Source organism: Ostrinia furnacalis, unplaced genomic scaffold (assembly GCF_004193835.3).
Source record: "Ostrinia furnacalis isolate ACB-3 unplaced genomic scaffold, ASM419383v2 OfSCF1176, whole genome shotgun sequence".
Lineage (NCBI taxonomy): Eukaryota > Metazoa > Arthropoda > Insecta > Lepidoptera > Crambidae > Ostrinia > Ostrinia furnacalis.
Window position 1 is genome coordinate 199469 of NW_021131415.1, and position 22505 is coordinate 221973.

At 39.2% G+C, this 22505-nt stretch overlaps 3 protein-coding genes across 5 annotated transcripts in view; 2 read left to right on the forward strand and 1 right to left on the reverse strand.

Annotated features, from left to right (window-relative positions):
- The window catches only part of loaf (low-density lipoprotein receptor domain containing lost and found), a 59281-nt gene that overhangs the window by 30659 nt on the left and 6117 nt on the right, over positions 1 to 22505 (reverse strand). The gene's annotated exons all lie outside the window — the stretch shown is intronic.
- Positions 4502 to 10891, forward strand: LOC114351782 (maltase 2-like). Its single transcript, XM_028303102.1, has 9 exons — positions 4502 to 4651; positions 5117 to 5284; positions 6907 to 7086; positions 7883 to 8049; positions 8256 to 8641; positions 8808 to 9009; positions 9249 to 9605; positions 9766 to 10004; positions 10631 to 10891. Exons 1-9 carry the CDS (start codon positions 4588 to 4590, stop codon positions 10704 to 10706), a joined length of 1839 nt encoding a protein of 612 aa, XP_028158903.1. The 5' UTR covers positions 4502 to 4587; the 3' UTR covers positions 10707 to 10891.
- Positions 13603 to 20077, forward strand: LOC114351786 (maltase A1-like). Its single transcript, XM_028303110.1, has 8 exons — positions 13603 to 13873; positions 14596 to 14775; positions 15178 to 15341; positions 15733 to 16109; positions 16370 to 16580; positions 18003 to 18359; positions 18543 to 18784; positions 19811 to 20077. Exons 1-8 carry the CDS (start codon positions 13660 to 13662, stop codon positions 19881 to 19883), a joined length of 1818 nt encoding a protein of 605 aa, XP_028158911.1. The 5' UTR covers positions 13603 to 13659; the 3' UTR covers positions 19884 to 20077.

The window sequence follows — 22505 nt, forward strand, 5'->3', positions numbered from 1 at the left end:
CAGGTCGGCTTATTAACTTTTTTCATCGAACAATGATGAATGCAAACAATGCCTGTACTGTAAGTCCCCAAATCTTTCGACTCAAACGGTTGCAAAATAAAGACGAAGCCTTTCATTAAACCAAAATGGACGACACCGTAAGACGTTGTCGTTAGAATACCGTTAAATCAAGTTATAGCGTATAACTAACGCTAGGATGGTATATGTAGAGTGCAGGTACTCCCAGAGACACTTCCCTCTTAACCAGAAGAGCCGAGATTAAATTAGGAAGCTAAAAGCTTCGGGGCCATAGCTAAGTTAACGGGCAGATTTTCAGTAGATAAGTTGCGGGCAGTTGGGTAATATTGAATTTAGAAAGCAATTAGGTTTCTTGCCGTAAAAATTATCTCCTACGAGCAGAGCTGTGTCAGTCCGCGTTTCCTAGACTGTAATATATCCAAAAACGTTGGTAAAGTATTTAATTTCTTTTCAAATAAGTACGTCAGCTGAAGTCTACTCCTTATCCCAGTTATATTTAAAAGACACTTAAGCTGCTATACCAGTTTATTAATATCAAACCCGTCTGGGTTACACAAAAATTAGTAAAAGATCCTGGCTCTTAGTGTAAAACTAAAAGCTGGGCAAAAATAATGAGAGAATCTCAAACACAACAAGAAACGTTTTCGGGCATGATATTAAATGAGCCAGTGACTACTTCTCTGGTACTGTAAATGTAGCTGTGCCAACTAGATATAGTGCTGTAGCCTCTTGTAATAATAGTTAATTTCTTTTGCGGAATTAAACTTCGAAGGTTCTTCATAATATGTACACATTCATACTTCTAACAGTTCTACTAACTCTCAGCCTCATACCTCATACAATAACGTCAATCCCTTTGCCCCCCAGCAACTGAGCAAGGACAGGTGGACAAGGACGCCCCAAAAGTCCCCGCCCTTGTTCCCGTGCCCGCAAGGCATCCCCGAAGGCTGTACAAAATGCTGCATTCCAGTCCCGGCATTCCGCAGCCGCCCGCGCTGCCGCAAAATCCCGCGTCCCGCGATTATTGCCGTCACGTTCGCGGGACGAACGCCCAGTTCCGATTATACGTGCGCCTAATTTCAGATACAAGATACGGTACACGCCTTTTATGATGCTGTAAGACGATTGGGGAGACAAAATGGTGCTGCGTGTGTTTTTTATGGATCGAGTCTATATTCTGTTTTACTTGCGTTTGTTTATTCAGTACACTTGTAGCTGTGCTTGTTGCTTATCTATAGATTAACGCCTGTATTCACAAATGAGTAAAGCAGCAAATCGAACGCACAGCGTTAAATAGAGCTCTGTGATTGGTTCGTTTGTCACCCTGTGCGTCCACGCGCACTGTGAGATCTCATAGTAATGTTTGTGAATACGGGCGAAAATCCAACACGCTTACAAGTTGAAATCAACTTTTATGCACATACGATACGAATAACTATTATTTTCATAAGTTATTCAAATTACCTATTTTGATATCTTATTCATAAATAGGTACCTATCTATGATAATGACTGAACATTTTGCAATAAACAAATGACTAACCTTATCGGAATAATGAAGTGATAGGGTGATAGGGGTTCATTAACAATATGAGATAGCGCTGATTGCTCACGTGATGAAAAATATTGAATATTTCTCACAAAATGTTCTTCAGTCTTAATCCCACATACATCATAACCTCGTAATAATGCTCACATACTGGTCATATAACATGCAGTAGGTAAGATGAGACTTGATTTCGACCGTCTGGTCTAGTGGCTGCGTTCCAAGGAAGCCAATGGTTGGGGATCTGACCCCGCAAGGGGCGAATATTTGTGTGAAGATCACTAGATATGTATTTAAGTATTCGTAGTATGTTTAACCGTTATTTGGGACACAAGATTTACTCCAAAATAGTTGTGATTATTGGAATATTACTATGTGGTAACTGCCCTCCGCGAGTTGTCATATACATAATGTAAGACATCCTTTTGTTTTTCCAATATATCATTATATCTTTCATTCCTAGCTTCGTCGATATATCATTCAGTCGGTTTGTCCTCAGCTATCATCGAGCAAGGCATTCTATTCTGTAGAAGGATATCAACACTTTAGTTACCATATGTCTCTTTTACTCGCTCTACGAGTAAGGGAGAAGGATAGCTTCAACATACATAGATTTTTTTAAGAGTAGAACCCACGAATCGATGAAGTCGCCCGACCCATTTTATAGAAAAGGGTCGAATCTATCGTCAGGGCTGCCACCCGCAGGGCCGGGCGGCGGGCAGGGTTGCCATCGGCCTTTTTGCGGCCGTGATTAATTAGGCCGCGGCTGATTAATAGCCTCTGCGTAAAAATACAGCCGAATCAATTTCGCTGGAATTGCACAGTCATAGTAATTAACGCGCGTGGACCCTCAAAAATTGCAAGAATATTGACGATCAATTAAAATCAAATTATCTCGCCACAATGCGCATCTGGACCAGCTCTAGCTCTCAACATAAGATGGATTTGAAATGCCTTCTTTATGCTACCCTCACTATCTCGTTTAATGAAGATAATAAATATCTTTTACATGTTCAAAGCGCGTGAAAGATATTTCAAAAATTTATAATAATATGATCTTTGATATTAATGCAAATAATGCAATAAGTAATCAACAGCATTATTTTTATTACCTACATTAAATCAAAGGTCATTTAGGTCACACATGTGTGATTTGATTGTATTATTTTCAATTGATACCCTGTGTTTTAGGGCTCCGCAAAACTTTTGAATAAACGGAACTGTTGCAAAATCTATCACGTGTAGCTTTACGTACACTTTTCAGTCTATAATTAGCCATTTTTTTTTCAGAAAACTTTCAATTGGTGTATTTTTGTTATTAACAACATGAAAAAAAAATATTTTAAACCAAAATATTACATCCGAAATCACTGAACAATAATTTAAAAAAAATAGGAACATAACAGTTTTACAGAAAAATATACTGAAACTCTTATTATAATTTTTAGCATTTTGTGTATTAATTAAGGTACCTAATATTAATTAATACAAAAAAATTGCTGTTCTTGATACACGTAAAAGTAAGTATTACATTTATCATGCAAGAACCCTCTTCAAGCGAGTAAAAATCACACTTGACCGGTATAAGACCGGATAGGTGTAATTATCAGTTGATTAAATGAGATCGATATCACTTATACCTTCACCGAGGGACTGATAATATTTCAGCAAGCAATCAGATTGGATAACAATGCATTTTTGATTGTTGATGTAAGCTTCCCCCCTAGACAAGACAACCGTGTTGCAGTTTCATTGCGATATCGCTTCGTTCCGTGCCCGTGTAGCGATCGAAATTTCATCTTTCAAGAATGTTTCCATGCAAGGTTTCTGCGGCAAAGACTACATTTTTCAAAAATGATATGCTTGTAATAAAACTAAATGGTGGTACCATTATAGCATTGACCCTGGACTTAACCTGATCTTTATCCTGCCCTGAAACACCTAGATTACTTCTTCAAAGATATACTAAGCAAGCAAGTATCAGTATGTACGATCAATTTTGAATTTTACAGTTCGAAAGTTTTTAAATAACTTGATCGTTAGGATTATCCCACAACTGTTGAATAGCTTCCCACTAATGCCTCGAATAGTAATAAAAAGTCAGAATCTCAGGTAGTGCAAGTAGATCAATGAAACTAGCAGCCATTGCGTGAGGGTTCAAATAAAAATACTTATTCCTTAACAACAAGAGGGTTAATTGTTACAATAAAACCTTTCCCACGCCACTGAATGTTCCGTTTAAACATCAATTAATCGTTTTAATTCAAAAGCATGAATTTATATCGCTAATTAAGCTCATATTGCGTACCATTAATTCTTACCTATCCTGATGACCGTAATTAAATTCATATTTCGGGTGTGAAGAATGATTAACTTTTAATTACTTGTATTGTTCAATATAATAATTAGTATCATCAATAATATTACGCGTAACCCAATTGCGGATGAATAACAACTAACTGGTATACAAATAAACCACGATCGAGAACATTCGAACTGCTTCTTTTCTACAAAGTTTTCTTTAGAAAAGTTTTCACAAACGATTATATGAATGTAATATTGTGACTTGAAACTTTCTTCTAACTGAGAAACCCGACCATAGTCTTTTAAGAGAGTGTCTTTGTCAGAGAAAAAGAAAAAGGGTGTTTTTTTATCCTGCCATCTGAAAAAGAATTGCTGTTTTGTCTTATGGATGAATGTTATTTCAACATAAGTGTTCAAACTGTATTTCTAAAATGAGAAGGGAAAGCATCCTGGAAAATGCTTGATTAATAAATTGAAAGATTCCGATTTCCTTTTTATAGAACACTAAGGATGGAATATTGCTTTAGATAGGTATTTTTACGGAGAATCTCAGCAGATTGGAATCAAAAATATTTCAACTAGTCATACAAAGATAAAATTCAGTCGATATAAATACACTACCACCCAGTCTTTTATCATTAGCACCGCCAGGGCGATCGCGATAGTGTATCTGTATCGGAGCATAATTGGGCAATTCGCGAGCCGAGGTGGTCAGTAACCATGACGACTTTGAAGGCAGTGGGCATCACGGTAGCAGTGCTGATCGGATTGGGAGTGGTAGTTGGTGAGTAGCTTAACTGTTCTCAAGTTATTCAGGGTAACCAAAATAACCGGAAAAAAAGCGATGTTCAGGGATGTTACACGCACAAAATACCCGGGCATATTGAAATAGGAACGAGCGATTCAAAAAGACATATTTTGGAGAAAGACCCTGATGATGTTACTATAATATTGAAGCTAAATTGTATGTTATTGTTATGATTGCATGAGCAAACTGGGATTGAGTCTGAACAGGTGCTAAAGTTGGGGTATTATAAAACTGGAATAAAAAAGTGATTTATGAGCTAGATATATCTGTGTTACAGGAGTGTCCTTCTCCATTAAACTTAGTGTTACAATTTGAAGTTATAAATCAATAAAACAAATTAAACTTAGCTTGAATTTGAACTTCGGAAAATCAAGCATATTAGTAAGCCGACATTAGAAGTTAAACCAAGCACAATCCTCAAACACCAACTTAATTTTCCAGGCAGTGTCACCTGGGCGGTGCTGGCGTCGCAAGAGTCAGTGCCGGCGGCTCAGGAGCCAGACCCGCCAGAGATCATCGAGCTGGACTGGTGGCAACACTGCGTGCTGTACCAGATCTACCCGCGCTCCTTCAAGGACAGCGATGGAGACGGCATCGGGGACTTGCAAGGTACTTACAGCTTAGTTTTGATGATGATTGCATCCGACCGATTTCGGCCATGGCGATCACTCCGACTCCTAGCAGTCTTGGGCGCCGCCAAGACTGCTAGAAGTTGGAGTGCCCGAAAACGGCTTATGTAGCCAATCTTCGCGGCAAGCCCCCTCGCACAATGAGGGCATTTGAGCACGCCGCCAAAAGTTATAGTGAATGGCGGCAGATAGACGGGCCTTCAAGTCATCGTTCATCTGCTTTGTTGAAAAATATAAGGTCTGTGATAACTGTATAAGATGCCACAGTCGTGTATCTAGGATTTATGGGATTTTGCGACGTTCATACGTTTTTTTTAATAAAGTGCAAGAATCCTGATGAAAAAGAAAGAGAAAATTTCAAAATTCTTACCCCTTTATTAATAAAAAGTTGAGCCTAGGATGAACCTTGGATTAAAATTACATTTCCATACTAAATGACAATTTAAGACAGAGTTTAACTAGGGTGTAACTTTTATTAATAAGGGGGTTAGTTTTATGTTAATTAAAATAAGTTATAGATAAAATCAAAAACAAAATTAACCACATTTAGGCGTTTACCGCCTAAAAATGTGTGCCTGTGGTAAAAATAACTAGTGTCTATTTTGAACCATTCAAATAATTACTTTGACCTTCCTAAATACGATGCAAACGTTTTTGTGACTTTAATTCAAACTGTAACACGTGTGGACTGTGAACCTTGATGAATAAATGATGATGATACTCAAGCGACTAAAATAATTACATATGTTTGATGACATCCTGTAGGTACTGCCTTATTATGATTGTTGAACTCAATCGTAAAATTACAAGTCAAATCAATCAGGATAGATTAAAGCAAATTTAATTAGCAGCTAAATCGAAACTAGCAAACACCGAGAGATGGATCAACTCAAGATAGTTATATTGATTGCATTGAGTATTTGATCTACGGAGTAAATGCTGCCAGCCAATAGATTTTCATCATCACATTTTCTATAAAAAGTGGTGAAAATTAGTAGTTTAATGTCCATTACAATCAAGTATACAATACTTTAAAAAACTGTACTTTTGTCTATAAATACTCGTAGTTAACAATTTTAACGAGCATACGATTTATCCGTTAACTATACATGAAGTGCTCCGCTACACACACTCAACACAATCTGATTACGGCGCGAGCAAATTCACTCGGCGAGCTCCTAACCGCCTATTAACTGGAATTCCATCAGTTTCCCACGCTGTTACTTGAAATTCGTTAAAGATACATCCTTTTGTATAGAGGTGATCAATCTGTTTTACAAAAGCTTTCATTAAAGATAGAAGCTATAAAATTGGTTTTACAACTAAATCTATACACTTCAATTAAATACATATACACCGGTTGCCTAGTCTTCAAGCTTTATAGAACAGCTCTAAAAGTTATTTCAAGATTGTTAAAAGTTTTTTTTTACAAGTTCTTTAAATAGCAGCTTCATAAAACACTGGGCTGATGCTTCATCTCTTAGTTCTTAATGAAACAAAATTAAATACCACAAGCGTCTAACATAGCTCATTTTCACCGACGACTTAATACCCCATGTTGTTGGCCTACAAAAATTTAGACATTTTATCTTTATATTCCAGGCATTATCAGCGAGCTGGAGCACTTCGTGGATGCTGGTGTAGACGCCATCTGGATGTCGCCCATCTTCACGTCGCCCATGGTGGACTTCGGCTATGACATCAGCGACTTCTACGACATCCACTACGAGTACGGAACCATGGACGACTTCCAGGAACTGTTGACGAAGGCTCACTCATTAGGTAAGACTTCACGATAATCCAAATTTCATATTAACTAAAACCAATTTGGGACTGAAGCTAACAAAACAATCAGCTGCTCCAAAAACAGATAATTGATTGTCACATAATCCTCTTTCCATACATTCCTTTTCATATCTTTATAATTTCGATACAGTATTATCTACCTGCACAATAAAGATTAATCTTTTAATACCCCAAGGTAAGCTGATTTCAATAGGTTATATAAATTTAATTGATTGCGTTGCCGCGTTGTTATAATTCCAATCCCTTTCAACTCACAAATCACGGTAGCATTAATACCAGTCTTATGATAAAGCAAATGTTAACGCCATTAAAACAGATTAATGTCAGAATATAATATTCTTTAATGAAAGCAAAGTGCTCTTTGATTGGGGGTTATCGAAATGATTATCTAATTCGATGAAATTCCTATGATTGTTGTTCAAAACACCGCAACACTAATACTCCATTATCAGATAAAAGTTTTAAATAGTTATAATTCAAACAAGTTCGGTGATGATTTTATCGATAATTGGATCATAAACAACTGGTAAACAAACACCCAGTGTGTTCCAATTTTAGTTGGTTCACATTAATATTATCAAGTTGTTAAATTAATGTATTAAGCAACTTAGAATATACGCTGAATTCTAATTCATAACTTTGTTTAGAACCACCGCAGTTTTCAACAGAGACGGAAACTATTTGGTCATGAAGGGTTTCGGTATTTGCTAATTTTGGAAAAATAATAGAAATACGACATTGAGAATATTTATGATTGTTTTCATTTTGTCAGGTCTTAAGGTCCTGCTAGACTTCGTCCCGAACCACGCCAGCACTGAAGCAAAATACTTCACGGACTCCGTGGCTGGCGACGAGAAATACAAGGACTTCTTCATGTGGGCCGACCCCCTGTGGGTGGACCCGGAGAACGCATCCAACCGGTTGCCTCCGTCCAACTGGGTGAGTTACTGAAAATTTATTGCCGATTTCAAAGTACATTTGAACCAAACCGCAGACATATTCAAGGAATACCTATTCAAGAAGTCTATAAGATACAGAATATTTCCAGTATTTAATGTAAAATTAAACAATTCTGACAACAGAAGATATACTTTCTAATCTAGGATAAATTACCGAGTCTCATCAAAAATAATCTGGTTCACCAGGTCAGTCAATTCGGTGGTTCAGCATGGGAGTGGAACGACGAGCGACAACAATACTATCTGCACCAGTTCGCCGTCGAACAGGCCGACTTCAACTTCAGGAACCAAGATGTCAAAGACGAGATGGAGAACATCATGAGGTTCTGGCTAGACAAGGGCGCTGACGGGTTCCGAGTGGACGCTCTGCCCTACCTCATCGAGGCGGACCCGGCAGACCACGGCGGCAGATACCCTGACGACCCGTTGAGCGGCCTCCCACAATTCGAGTCTCACCAGCTAGGATACACAATTCCATTGTACACCAAAGATCTGATCGAACTGTATGGCGTAGTGTACGAGTGGAGGGAGTTTATTGATCAATACAACGAAGAGAAGGGTGGTGACACAAGGTTCGTATTTATAAATCCATTATAAAAAAAGCTAAAACTTGTCTCCTCAGAAAAATAAAAGTATGATAATTGTCTTTTTCGATTTTGTTTGATGATTGATGGGAGGAAACGATATTTTCTAAATAGTCTCTCTATCTATACTATAAGTCATTATTTTTCGTTTCAGGGTTTTATTCTCCGAAGGGTACGCTAATGTGTCTATGACAATGCTATACTACGGCAACGAGGAGGGCGCCACTGGCGCACACTTCCCCTTCAACTTCGACTTCATCACGGACCTGTCATCGAGCTCCAACGCCATGGACTTCGTGTACACTATCCTCAGGTGGCTCACCTACATGCCCCACGGGGGCATCCCTAACTGGGTGGTAAGCAAACTTCGGAATTTAGCAAAACTTTGCATACTTAGGACCCTAAAGTTTATCTATTATACTTTACACGTTTACCCTTAGAGACCCTTTAGCGGTATATAAAAGTTTTTTCAATATTCTCGCCCTTTAACATACACTAACATAACTACCTAAGTAAGTTTTGTCGCACATTATTAAAAGTCTGGTTAATCCAGTAAACAGTCACGAACATAAAATTAAATTGTATTCGTTTTTAGTTCGGCAACCACGACAACAACCGAATGCCGACGAGATTCCGTCACAACATGGTCGATGGTCTGAACGCCATCAACATGATGCTGCCAGGAGTGGCTGTCACTTACCAGGGCGAGGAGATCGGCATGAGGGACGGCTACGTCAGCTGGGAGGACACCGTTGACGTCGAGGCCATCAACAGGGGAGACAACGAAACTTACATGCTGTACTCCAGAGACCCGGCGAGGACTCCGTATCACTGGAACGACAGCCTCAATGCTGGCTTCTCAACCGCCAATAGAACGTGGCTGCCAGTAGCTGAAGACTATCCAGAACTCAATTTGAGGAAGCAAAAGTATGATGAAAGGAGTCATTACAAGGTAAGCCTTAAATGACCATAAGTAACTTAACAGCTCTTAAATCACTACATAAATGATCTATCAAAGAAAAAATATTTTAGCGGTGTGCAAATTCCTATCAAAAGTAAACGAAACGAATTATAGGTTCTTCAGTCATCACTTAGAATATTATTTTTTTCAGGTGTACCAAGCATTGACAGCACTCCGCAAAGAAAAAACCCTCTCTCACGGAGAATACATCATCCGGCCGCTCTCAAGCCGGTCCTTCTACCTCGTGAGGAGTCTGCGGACTTATGACACGCTGGTGCTCCTCTTCAACGTGGGAGAGGAATCCGACACAATAGACCTGACGAGGGTCCTCTACCTCCAGCTGCCGGCGACTGTTTACGTGTCGAGTATACATTCTACAAGAGAGACTGGGTGAGTAATAAATTTTAATACTTATTTACGCATTCTACCGGAGCCCCAAGGCCTTCAAGCCATGATTAGTCACGCGTCAATATTCCGGCACCAAGGGCTTTACGCCACATGCGCTGTCACGAACCCTAACCTGCAAAAGGGGCTCGCTTGTGACATCATGCAAGTGTATACTAGTTATACATGCCACTGGCCTCTTGCATTCCATTATCACAAACAGATTGTATTTAGTACCTAGTGAAGTACAAAAGCATTTGAGTAGTTTAACTCGGCTACCAAATCGATAGAAACGCACTACTGCGCCATAAGTTCGTTAGTTCTTTGGCTAAACCTCATGGGGCCTAGTTCATTGACCCACTTGGCTAATGTAGGTAGGTCATTAGGTGGGGTGAGTCCACCAAATATGAGGCTCGCGTTTTTGTTGCCAATATAAATATTTGTTTTCAGACTTGTTGTTGTAAGCCCGGCCAAAGTTTTGAGCACACATACGGTTATCGTGTCATCTCTGTTGATATTTGGACGTAAAACAGCCATTAAAAGGGGGAACTGGATACAAAATCACTTAAATCATTTAGTTACGACCGTTGGCAAATATTATGTAATTAATATATCATTATTTATGTTTACAGACACGTTATCGAGAGCAATGAACTGACACTTTCAGCGGGTGAAGCGATAGTCCTGAAAACTGCACCAGTATCGTAAATAGTAAATCTGCCACTAGTAAAATTATGCCTATTTATTATTATTGTAAATTGATATTTTTAGATAAGCTTTTCGGTAATTTATAATAAGGATATTAATTGTAAAAAGACTAAATTGTAAGCTCATTCAATGTGAGTAAATTATATTAATTTACGAACAATTATTATTAAATGATTTTTCTTTAATAACGTTGTTTTTTTTACAATCATCACCATTCCCCTTCAGTCATTGTTTTTAATGATGCTTCGACTTTTAGTCTGCTATGTAGAACTCAAATAAAGAGAAAAATAATTTAGTCCATTATCGTTACGTCTACCCATTTGCGTAAATAAAAGCTGCGGTTTAAAGCAAACCGAATTTAATCGGACGTTCATTTTCCATAAAACAAATAAAGCCTGTATTTCTAATAAATATTATTCGGCCCAAAATTAATAAACAATTAACTCACCATCCCACATTTCACGATGACAAATGCCATCGGGTATCAGCCGAAAATATGCATTGCAAACCGCACAGTTTAAATGATTGTTCAGAGCCAGACTGCAGAATATTTAGCACCATGATGACGCCGACATTAGTACACTTTGGAAAATATTCGTAACTCGATGCTCATTTTACATGACAGACAAAAATAACAAGACAATTTTTTTACGACTATCAAAATACCGAATACACAATCAGTATTATTTTGTATTGTTTTGTATTTAGTCAGATGTGTATCTAATCGGGCCATCTGTTTGGAAACATTAATATAATTTATTTCGGGTTTAATAGCGGTTGTCACGCTAGATACAAAACACAAAGCATAATTATCGATAGTAATCGCTGCCAGTCGAGCTTGCTCTATGAACATTCATTTTTACACAAGTTCTCAAAGAGAGAAAACTACAGAAGATATTCATTTTGAGAGCGGAATAAAGATGCGCAAATGGATAGTTTAATACAACAAGGTTAACTTTACTTTTTATTACATTCTTCCCTTCATAGTTTCTATGGCTGCAATAAATAATATGGGCAACATAACGATATTTTCTTACATTTCGTTATTCGTATTTCCTACTCACTCTCACCTAGCTGGTGTGCAAGAATGAAAAGTCCCGAACGCCGGGAGGATTAATGTACGTACTCCGTCTGCTTGAAAGAAACACTGTCGAGTAAAATGTTTTCTGTGTTTTTCCTAGAAAAAGATCCCCCGAGAAGTGGTATGAATTTATTTCAACTAACTTTACAAGTGGCGTTTTGTTACTCGCGGACTTTTATTATGAACTAGTGACTTACTAAGTGAAAACAGTGATCGATCTTGTACTGCGACGGTTCCTTTTCTGGTTCCTTGCCCAAAGGTTACAATCTAATGACTATGTACTCTGAAACGATGCTAAAGTAGCTCAACTGTATTTAAACTCAAACATAAATTCTCTGGTTCTGGTCTGATTACTAAAATGGCACTGGTACTACTGCAAAAATTTGTAATTTTACGAGATTTTATTTTTAAGCACTCCTCCCATTCCCAAATAAATCAACAGGGTCCATCATGAGTCCGCAAATTAATACAAATTCCCCGCATTCGGTGTGACGATGATCCCGATTGCCGGATTATTAATTAACCCCCAATAAAAAGGGCGACAGTCCGACAACGAGCCGCGGACGCGCCGGGCCGGGCCGGCATTAACGCATCGCTTGATGGATGGCCACTCAGAATTGAGACGCGATCAGTAAATGGCGTTTGTAAGTGGTATTGCAGCGAACATTTTATTAATGTNCATGTTTAATTATGTACCTTATAATTTCGTTTCATTAACTTCACTTTCTTGTGAGACAATAAAGAATAACCCTAACGTTAATTAAAATGCATAAAACTTTAAATACTCGTAATTTTAATGTGCAGGCCGCTTTTGGGGATGAATGCAGGCCGCTACCAACCGTGCGATGTGGAAATCAATGGGGGAGGCCTATGTTCAGCAGTGGACGTCCTGTAGCTGAAATGATGATGATAAACTTTTAGGGAGGACTTACTGTTATGAAAGGAAAATGATTTTACTCAATTTTTGTTTTTGAATAACATTCAGTAGGTTACTGAGTATATTGTATTTTCAACTCACGCCCCAACCTTCCATCAACAATCAATATCCGAGTGGACATCGCCAAAATAACTTTTTATGGGACAAATAGGACTACAGGATTTCATATTTAGACGGTCCGGATACCCCGATATTGATCTTATTAGCGTTGCCCGCTCGAGCGGGGCATAAAAGTAAATAGGGAAGCCTTCGCTGGTTCCCCGAAATACCCGAGATTACGACCGGATCCCCGTATAACCGGGCCTGAGCACAGCTTATAACCGCCGTATAGCAAATAGAGTAACGTCATAGATATTCGTCTATCGTTTTAATTAATGCGCTGTTTGGGGCGGGCGATGATGTTGTTAGTGCGGCTTATTAGGGCAAAGCTCTCGTGAAATACTGGAAATGTTTACCGAATGTAGGTCGATCAAAGCTGGGATAGAAAGGTTATTTATAGATTAGATATAGATTTATATAGAGACATTCCCAACACAAGTATCTCCGATTACTTACTGGGAAGCCTCCGCTATTAATATTGTATAAAACTTTTTGTCAATAAAGAATTTTTAATTTTTAATAATAATATTTGACGAACGGGTTACTTATCAATCATCTATTGTAGTAGCATAATTAAGACTCTGGCTAAGTGCAAGTTAGTTTAATATACGAAGGACAAACGAACTATCGTAGACAATAAGCTCCTACAGCTTTATTACGGTTCATGAGAAACAGCGCGCTATTAGACAGATGAATAACAAAAGCATAGGTACTTTGAGTGCAAAACCCTAAAAAAATTACAATTACTTTATGGCTATTATTTAAGATAACATACCTAATCTTTACCGCAATCTTTCATATGTAAGGCAATCCATAGGCTCTTTGGTTCAGTCACGATGAACAAGTTTTGGAAGGTACTAGGGGTCACTGTGGGGGCCCTCGTGGTGATAGGGGTGGTAGTGGGGTCCATCACGTGGGCTGTCCTGGCGAGCAGGAGTCCACCGCCACCGGAGATCCAAGATCTCGACTGGTGGGAGCACACCATCATTTACCAGATCTACCCAAGGTCGTTCAAGGACAGCGATGGTGATGGCATCGGAGATTTAAAAGGTATGAGGATAGCCTTAAACAGAAACTGACCACTTCTTATTTTGCAATATAGTGCAGTTTTTACTTTAGGTGTAATAATGGTACGCGAGACAGTCCAAGAAGAACTCTATACTAGGTATTACACACGAGAGCACTGTGAATACTTCATTTACTCCGTGACCATGGCGCTTGCAACAGTGCCGAAATATCGGAAACTCAAAATTAAGGTACTATCGGGGACTCTTCCGCCTGACCACTTTGTAGAAATTTTAGCGTAAGCGTATCGCTCCGGTCACGTGCTCACCCCATCTCTAATTGGTTACGCATTTTACTATATTTTTACTACGACCAATAAGAGACAATCAGGGCTTAGGTTGCAATACGAAATACCATTGTGCACTTTATTGTCATACGGTTAAGGTTTAAAACGAAATATTTCTTTTTCTTCAATCTTTCTTAGTTTTAGGCTGAGTTGCACCACCTAACTTTGACCGTAACTATNATGGTAACAATCCCATCAATAATAATATTTATGTTAGTGACCATGAAAGTTTAAAACAATATAAAGCACTGTGAACTTCACTAAACACAGTCTCAATAGTGAACACACAAAACTATGTAAGTTGAAAGTTAGGAATCTGTTAGGATTTCTATTTGAATTCCCAGTGCTCAGATATTGCGTCCCGTAGACACACAATCCCGACCTGTGAACTTCACGGAGTAATCGAAAACTTGTGGGGCAGGTATCACGAGCAAGTTGGACCACTTTGTTGAGACCGGCGTCGGCGCGATATGGATGTCGCCCATATTCGTGTCGCCCATGGTGGATTTCGGATATGACATCAGTGACTTCTACAACATTCAGCCGGAATATGGAACGATGGCGGACTTTGAGGAGCTGGTCGTGAAGGCACACCAACTTGGTAAGAGCCACATAAAAACCCGTATTCACAAACTTTACTATAAGGTCTCACAGTGCGCGTGGACGCACACGAACCAATCACAGATCTCTATTCAACACTGTGCGTTCAATTTGCTGCTTCACTTAAGCAAGCATCGTTTGTGAATATGGGTGTTAATCATATTACACAGTGGTACACTCTTAAAATGCAAAAATATTAATTCTTGTAAAAAAAATGGATCAATGTAAAAAAAACATCACTATAAAAATACTCGTACTTGGTAGTAAATAAGTATTTTACTTACTACAAACAGTGTAATTGTCTTATCAAGCTTGCTTTGAAAATTCATACTGCTTGGGGCAGACATTTTATTATTTTACTACAAGGGTCCATAAAATTCAAATGAGCTCTTTTCTGTTTCAGGCATAAAAGTTCTTCTAGATTTTGTACCGAACCACGCCAGTACAGACTCTGAATACTTTAAGCTCTCCGAGGCCAGAGCTCCTGGCTACGAAGACTATTTCGTTTGGGCCGACCCCCGACCTGATCCCACGAACGCTTCAAACCGACTGGTCCCATCTAACTGGGTATGTGCCTACTCGACGTTTATTCAAGTTAATTTTTTTCAACGACAAATAAAATATGAATGTACATTGTACAGTAAGTAAATATCTTTAGTTATGTAGATGTAATCTATGTTCAGCAGTGGACGTCCTATGGCTGAAATGATGATGATGATGATGAATCTACATAATGGGGTTAATGTTGAAAAGGTATTGTTGGGACGTGTCAAAGAGTTATTAAAATACAAGTTACTGAAATTAATGAATTTTATGTTTTTTTACGTGATTGTTGTTTTTCATTTGTACAAAAAATAAAAATGAATAACTACGAAAGATTAATTGCTGGATATCATAAGTTATGTCTATGGTATAGAATATTTGATGCAACATTCAACTAGGTGGAAAACCATTCCAGATCAGTCAATTTGGCGGTAGCGTCTGGGAATGGAGTGAAGTCCGCCAACAGTACTACCTCCATCAATTCGCGATAGAGCAGGCCGACTTCAACTTCAGAGAAGCCGCCGTCAAGAAGGAAATGCTGGACATCATGACATTCTGGATGGAGAAGGGCGCAGATGGCTACAGACTGGATGCCATCCCTCACCTCTTCGAAACTGCTCCTGATGCTGATGGAATATACCCTGATGAGCCACTAAGTGGATCCTCAAGCCCCGGACAACCTGGTTATACAACGCAGATACATGTGCGGGACCTAATTGAACTGTACGACGTCGTTTATGAGTGGAGAGATTTATCCGACGAATTCAAGGAGAAGCATGGAGGTGACACTAAGTGAGTTGAATGATTTCATTACGATGACCATTTGTAAAAAATAAGTGACATATTTAGTGTACTCTCATTTGGTTTAAATCTCCTCCATTAATAAATGTTTCCTAGAGGGTTTCAAAGATATCTCATGGGACAAACTGACTTTCATTAGTCTTTCAGTAGTAGTTTAAACCTTGTATATTTAGATGCTTAATTCTCTGGAGTAAAGACTTTGGATGTCCCAAAATATAACTATAGTTTGTACAACTGACTGATTTTTCCAGGATAATGCTAGCTGAGGCATACGCCAACATCACGATGACGATGTTGTACTACGGCAACGAGCGGGACCGCATAGGTGCGCACTTCCCCTTCAATTTCGACTTCATCACGAACCTGTGGGCCGGCTCCACCGCCCGGGACTTCGCCTACACTATCCAGNCCATCCAGAGGTGGATGACTTACATGCCTCATGGGAAGGTTGCGAACTGGGTAGTAAGTACCTTCAATTATATTGTAACTCTGTGCGTGCACTGATCGCCCCCTTATATTTCTACTGCCTCTTGACAAAATCTTACACCGAAAATGTCTCTTTGGTTGTAGTTCGGCAACCACGACCAGAAGAGAATGCCGTCCAGGTTCCGTGACAACATGGTTGACGGACTCAACTCTCTGAACCTAATGCTTCCTGGAGTCTCGGTCACCTACCAAGGCGAGGAGATTGGAATGAAAGACGGCTTTGTCAGCTGGGAAGACACGGTGGACGTAAACGCTTGCAACCGGGGCAACGAGAGCAACTACCTGGAGTTCTCCAGGGATCCCGCCAGGACGCCGTATCATTGGGATGATTCTGTTAGCGCTGGATTTTCGACAAATGCCACAACGTGGCTTCCTGTGTCAGAAGATTATACCACAATCAATCTGCAGGCTCAAAAAGAGGCTGCTAGAAGTCACTATAAGGTATCACTGTACTCTTCATGACCTGTTACTACTTTTCTTATTGCTTTTATTATAGTGAACACTCATAGAAAGCGTTTATACACAGTCTCTCTAAGAACAAATTTCAGATATAGCCATGATAATAGAAGATCGCCATCATGTGGTTACAATAACACATTATATTATTTCCAACCACCAGGTCTACCAATCCATGACGGCTCTCCGTCGCTCAGAGACGACCCTCTCTCATGGTCAGCACCACGTGCAGGCTTTAACCCAGGACACCCTCGCGCTGGTTCGCTACCTGGCCACCTACGACACCTTCGTACTGCTGTTCAACGTCGGCACTGCTGTTGATACTGCTGACCTGACCGCAATTGACTTGCTGAGCGGCCCCTTAACAGTGTACGAGCGGAGTGTTCACTCGAGTAGAGCCAGCGGGTAAGTTTTTAATGTTTTTTTTTTTTGGAACATTTTACTTCCCATGTAAAAGCTCTTTAGCATGTCCAAATATAACTTTTTTAAAATTAACTCTGCCATTGCTTCGAAACTTTAATTTGGACCAGTGCTGCTAAGGTAAAAACTTTATTACGCAACCGATGTAAGCTAGGAAAGCAGTTACATAAACTCAGCAGTATAGTATCCCTGTCAATCAATTTTTTTAAACTAGTATCATAATATAAATTAATAATAACTTGAGATTTTCTGTTAAGTACTTTTGTTTCATTCTTGCTGTATCAGAGAGCAGGAAATGAGTTTGAAGCCCGAGCATGTCGAGATGATTAACGGCGAAATCGACCGGTTTAATTTGACCGTCTGNCTATCCAGAGGTGGATGACTTACATGCCGCATGGAAAGGTTGCTAACTGGGTGGTAAGTACTTTCAATTAAATTGCAACTCTGTCCACTGATCGCCCCCCTTCTATTTCTACTGGCTCTTAACAAAATATAACACCGAAAATGTCTTTTTGGTTGTAGTTCGGCAACCACGACCAAAAGCGAATGCCATCCAGGTTCCGTGACAACATGGTCGACGGTCTCAACTCTCTAAACTTAATGCTTCCTGGAGTCTCAGTCACCTACCAAGGCGAGGAGATTGGAATGCAAGACGGCTTCGTCAGCTGGGAAGACACGGTAGACGTAAACGCTTGCAACCGGGGAAATGAGAGCAACTACCTGGAGTTCTCCAGGGATCCCGCCAGGACGCCGTATCATTGGGACGATTCTGTCAGCGCTGGGTTCTCTACTAATGCGACAACGTGGCTGCCGGTGTCAGAAGATTATACTACAATCAATCTGCAGGCTCAAAAGGAGGCTGCTAGAAGTCACTATAAGGTATCACTGACTCTTCATGGCCTGTTACTACTTTTCTTATTTCTTTTATTATAGTGAACACTCATAGAAATCGTTTATTTATACACAGTCTCTCTAAGAACATACTACAGATATAGCCATGATAATTGGAGATCGCAATCATGTGGTTACAATAACACATCCTATATTATTTCCAACCACCAGGTCTACCAATCCATGACGGCTCTCCGTCGCTCAGAGACCACCCTATCCCACGGTCAGCACCACGTGCAGGCTTTAACCCAGGACACCCTCGCGCTGGTTCGCTACCTGGCCACCTACGACACCTTCGTGCTGCTGTTCAACGTCGGAACTTCTGCTGATACTGCCGACCTGACCGCAATTGAATTACTGAGCGGCCCCCTGACGGTGTACGAGCGGAGTGTTCACTCGAGTAGGGCCAGCGGGTAAGTTTTTAATGTTTTTTTGGAAGAAGGAAAAATTTAATTAGTGTATCAACAAAAAAAAACATTTTACTGCTCTTTAGCATGTCCAAATATAACTTTTTGAAAATTAACCCTGCCTTGCTTCGAAACTTTAATTTGGGTCAGTATTAAAGAAAACCAAAGCCAGAAAATTAGTCCCTAAAAATTTTATTACGTAACCGATGATTACCGATGTAAGCTAAGAAAACAGTTACATAAACTCAGCAGTATATACGAGTATCAAGCAATAAAAACTAGTATATCGTAATATAAATTGATAATAACTTGAGATTTTCTGTTAAGTACTTTTGTTTCATTCTTGCTTTATCAGAGAGCAGGAAATGAGTTTGAAGCCCGAGCTTGTCGAGATGATTAACGGCGAAATCGACCGGTTTAATTTAACCGTCTGTTTCTGGAAGCTTACTGGATATTTTAAACATTATTTAAGTTAATAAATATGACTAGAATGCTGTCAAGTGCGCTGTACTTAGATGGAAAACTTTTGTAACCTTGACTTATTGATAAGATAATATTAATAAATATGGTTCAACAGGGAAAGTTCTCGACATACCACTAGCCAAAATATTATTTACAAAAGCGCAATAAAAAGATTACGCGTTTGTCTGTCATAAAAGTGATAACGATGAAGTCATTTATTTATGGTGCCGTAATATTGTTTGATGACGTTTCAACATGTGTGGTAATCGTGACCTACTGTAGCTCGTCAATCTAAATTAGGTCCAGATATTCCAGGGTTCCGTACAAGCTCTAGAAAAAGATCACTCTCTAAGAGCCAAATCACACGATGCGTTGTGGCGTCGCACCGCAAAGAATACGCNAAATATGCCCGCAACGAGGCACTGGACCGCTCGTGTGTCTACCACAGATATTTCTTTCTTACGGAGCAACACTGCTATGTTGCCGCAACATATGGCGTGCTTTGACTCTAAGAACATATCTGTCTGACCGGCAATGATCGTGATGATGTATCTTTGTTTTTTGTTTCAGAGACACGATTGAGCTTGGAGAAGTGACTCTACAGCCAGGAGAAGCATTGGTTCTTCGGGGTCCGCCTGTGTAAACAAGAACGTACCTACTGGACTTTATGTATAATACTCGTACCTATTACCTCGCAGTCCTTTGACTCTATATTTCACTTCGCTATGAGTTAGATTGCCAGAATTCCTGCTTAAAGTATTACAAGTTAATATTAAATATTCCATTCAAATTGCTAGTGGCTGATGTTTGTAGGTTTTTTCGAGTCGCGGTACCTACTGTTTTGGAAGTGAAGCTAGATTTAATGATAATATTTATAAATTATATTAATAAATAAATGATGATTTATCACAAAATCGCATCGCATTTTAATTAATTTCACTATCATAATTGCAGTTGGTGCAGTGCGATAAAAATGCGACTGCATCCGATCGTACGTGTGATAATATTTGTCAATTCAATTAATTTTTATTTCAGGAAAACACTGATGTAACGTGGCAAGTGCTTTTCATAAGCACTGCACATGCAGACTGTTACTCTACTACCTAATATTGTTTGTCCAAACGCTATCACCTACGGCTAAGCTTCATCTACACTTAAGTTTGCATTGCATTAGTTAAAAATGTTTTAGTAATAGAATGTGTTTCTTTAATTGGCTTATGTTCAAGTTGTATCTTCCTGCACATTTATGTAAAATTTAATGCTGTTGAAACATTGTTAAACAAATAAAATAAAAATAAAATAAAATAAATAAATTGCAGTGAAAATACTTGCTTATTGTACTACTTAAAAAAATGAAGCGCCATCCGCATTAGTTTCGGCTTAGCGATCAAAATAAACACAACAGAGATAAACTCGAGCGAACAACGACTGCTAACGAATATTTATCGCGCAAGTTTGTTCGACAGTTCGAGCAGTGGCGACGCTCGCGACACGACACACTTCGTACTTCTTTTAAGTACTTGCGTGCGTACTCGAGTATCTGGTAAGTAATTGACGCATTTCCAAATTATAGCACCTGGGTCTGTTTATAAATTACTTATGATTTATGTATTCGTCTGAATATACTCATGTATTATCGCATTATTTCGAACACTAATATCAGTATGTTATCGTGTCACACCTTGGTTGTGGCCTTTGGTCACAAAAATAAATCTTATAAGATAAAAACTTTATGTGAAAGGCCAAAATTCAGGCTAGCAGAAGTTGATATTTGATAAATTCAAGAAAACAAAAAAAAATATATTTTTTTAATGCTAGACAAGGCAGGTATTTGACCGCAATCGCACCTGGTGTTAAGTGAGATGCAGTCTAGGGTGGTACATACCTACATATCTGCCCTGTAAGTGCCTATTCACTCTCGCCTTGAAAACGCCCGGATTAAAGTGTATTTCCTACCTAATAAAATAGAAACGATACAGTCATTTAAAACCCCTTTGAGTGTAATACCTTATACACTTCCTGACTAAAAATCCTTCTACTCTTGAATGTGTTATTTCAAGTTTACTGAAAGGAGGAATAATGGGTGCCTTCAATCTAACCAGTATAATTTTTTTAAATAAAATAGTATAGTAACACTTAACAAACAAATGCTGCGCCTGAAACCAGGAGATGAAGTCCGGATTCAACCCAGCGAGTGCACACATCACTAAGCGTAACCAGCGCCGCGCAAATTGCCGCTCACAATGGCCCGCATTATACTGTACGCTGTAATTTGTCTCCGCCTGTACCTGCGTACACTCGGCCTGCGACGGATAGTGTCATTTTTGACGTTTAATTACAAACGTCAAAAATGTAATATATGGTACTTGCTTTACTACTCCTCCGAGAGGTAAGCTCTAACTATATTAAAAATACTATTTAAAAAAAAGGCGCAATTTCTGTGTTACGTAACACACGAAAAAGCAAGTACCTAAGTTCTTATCAAGAAAGTACAGCTCAGAAGTATTGTTGTGGGTTATTTCCCCACTACTAAAAAACAATTTTTCGACTCCATCTGTCGCTGCAGCTCATTCCTGCAGCCAAGAATGCTTGACAGAAACGTACGTCCCAAAATTAAATTACTATAACTACAAAAGTTATCGTAATTTAATTTTTGGTGCACAAAGTAGACTGTGCCCAAAGTATGGATCTTAAAAATGCAAGAATGAAGAATCTGAGTCAGTGCAACCTAAGGAGTTTATATGACAAACAACCTACTCATAAGGGCCCCCTTTGAACCAGCCCTAATATCCGAAGCCGAGTGTACCTGGCCGGACTAGGAGGGTGTGTCACATCCGACTAGTGATGGATTGCTCTGGTGCTCGCCCCGCTGGAGATACCGCGGCGTTCAGCGCCGGTACTCCAGCTCGACGTATTACAGATTGTGTGAGTTGAATGATAGGAAATGTCACTAACATTGCGTATGCCGGCGAATAGTTCGTGGAAAAAGAAAATATTCCATACATCAACGGGCAAAAGTATTTTCCTCATTGATACTTTGGAAAACGAGTGCCGTCATTGGCTTTGAATATTTACTTTTCTTTTGTCCATTTACCTACTTGAATATTTCATTTCCGATTGTAATCTAGCTATCATACCTTTTCTTCGGCTGAAATTAATTCATCGATAAAATGATATTTCGTTTCGACAAACTAAATAAACTTAAGTTCAATAGTTCAACCGTGTAACCGAGCCTGAATTAATAATCGCCGATTGAAGTAACTAC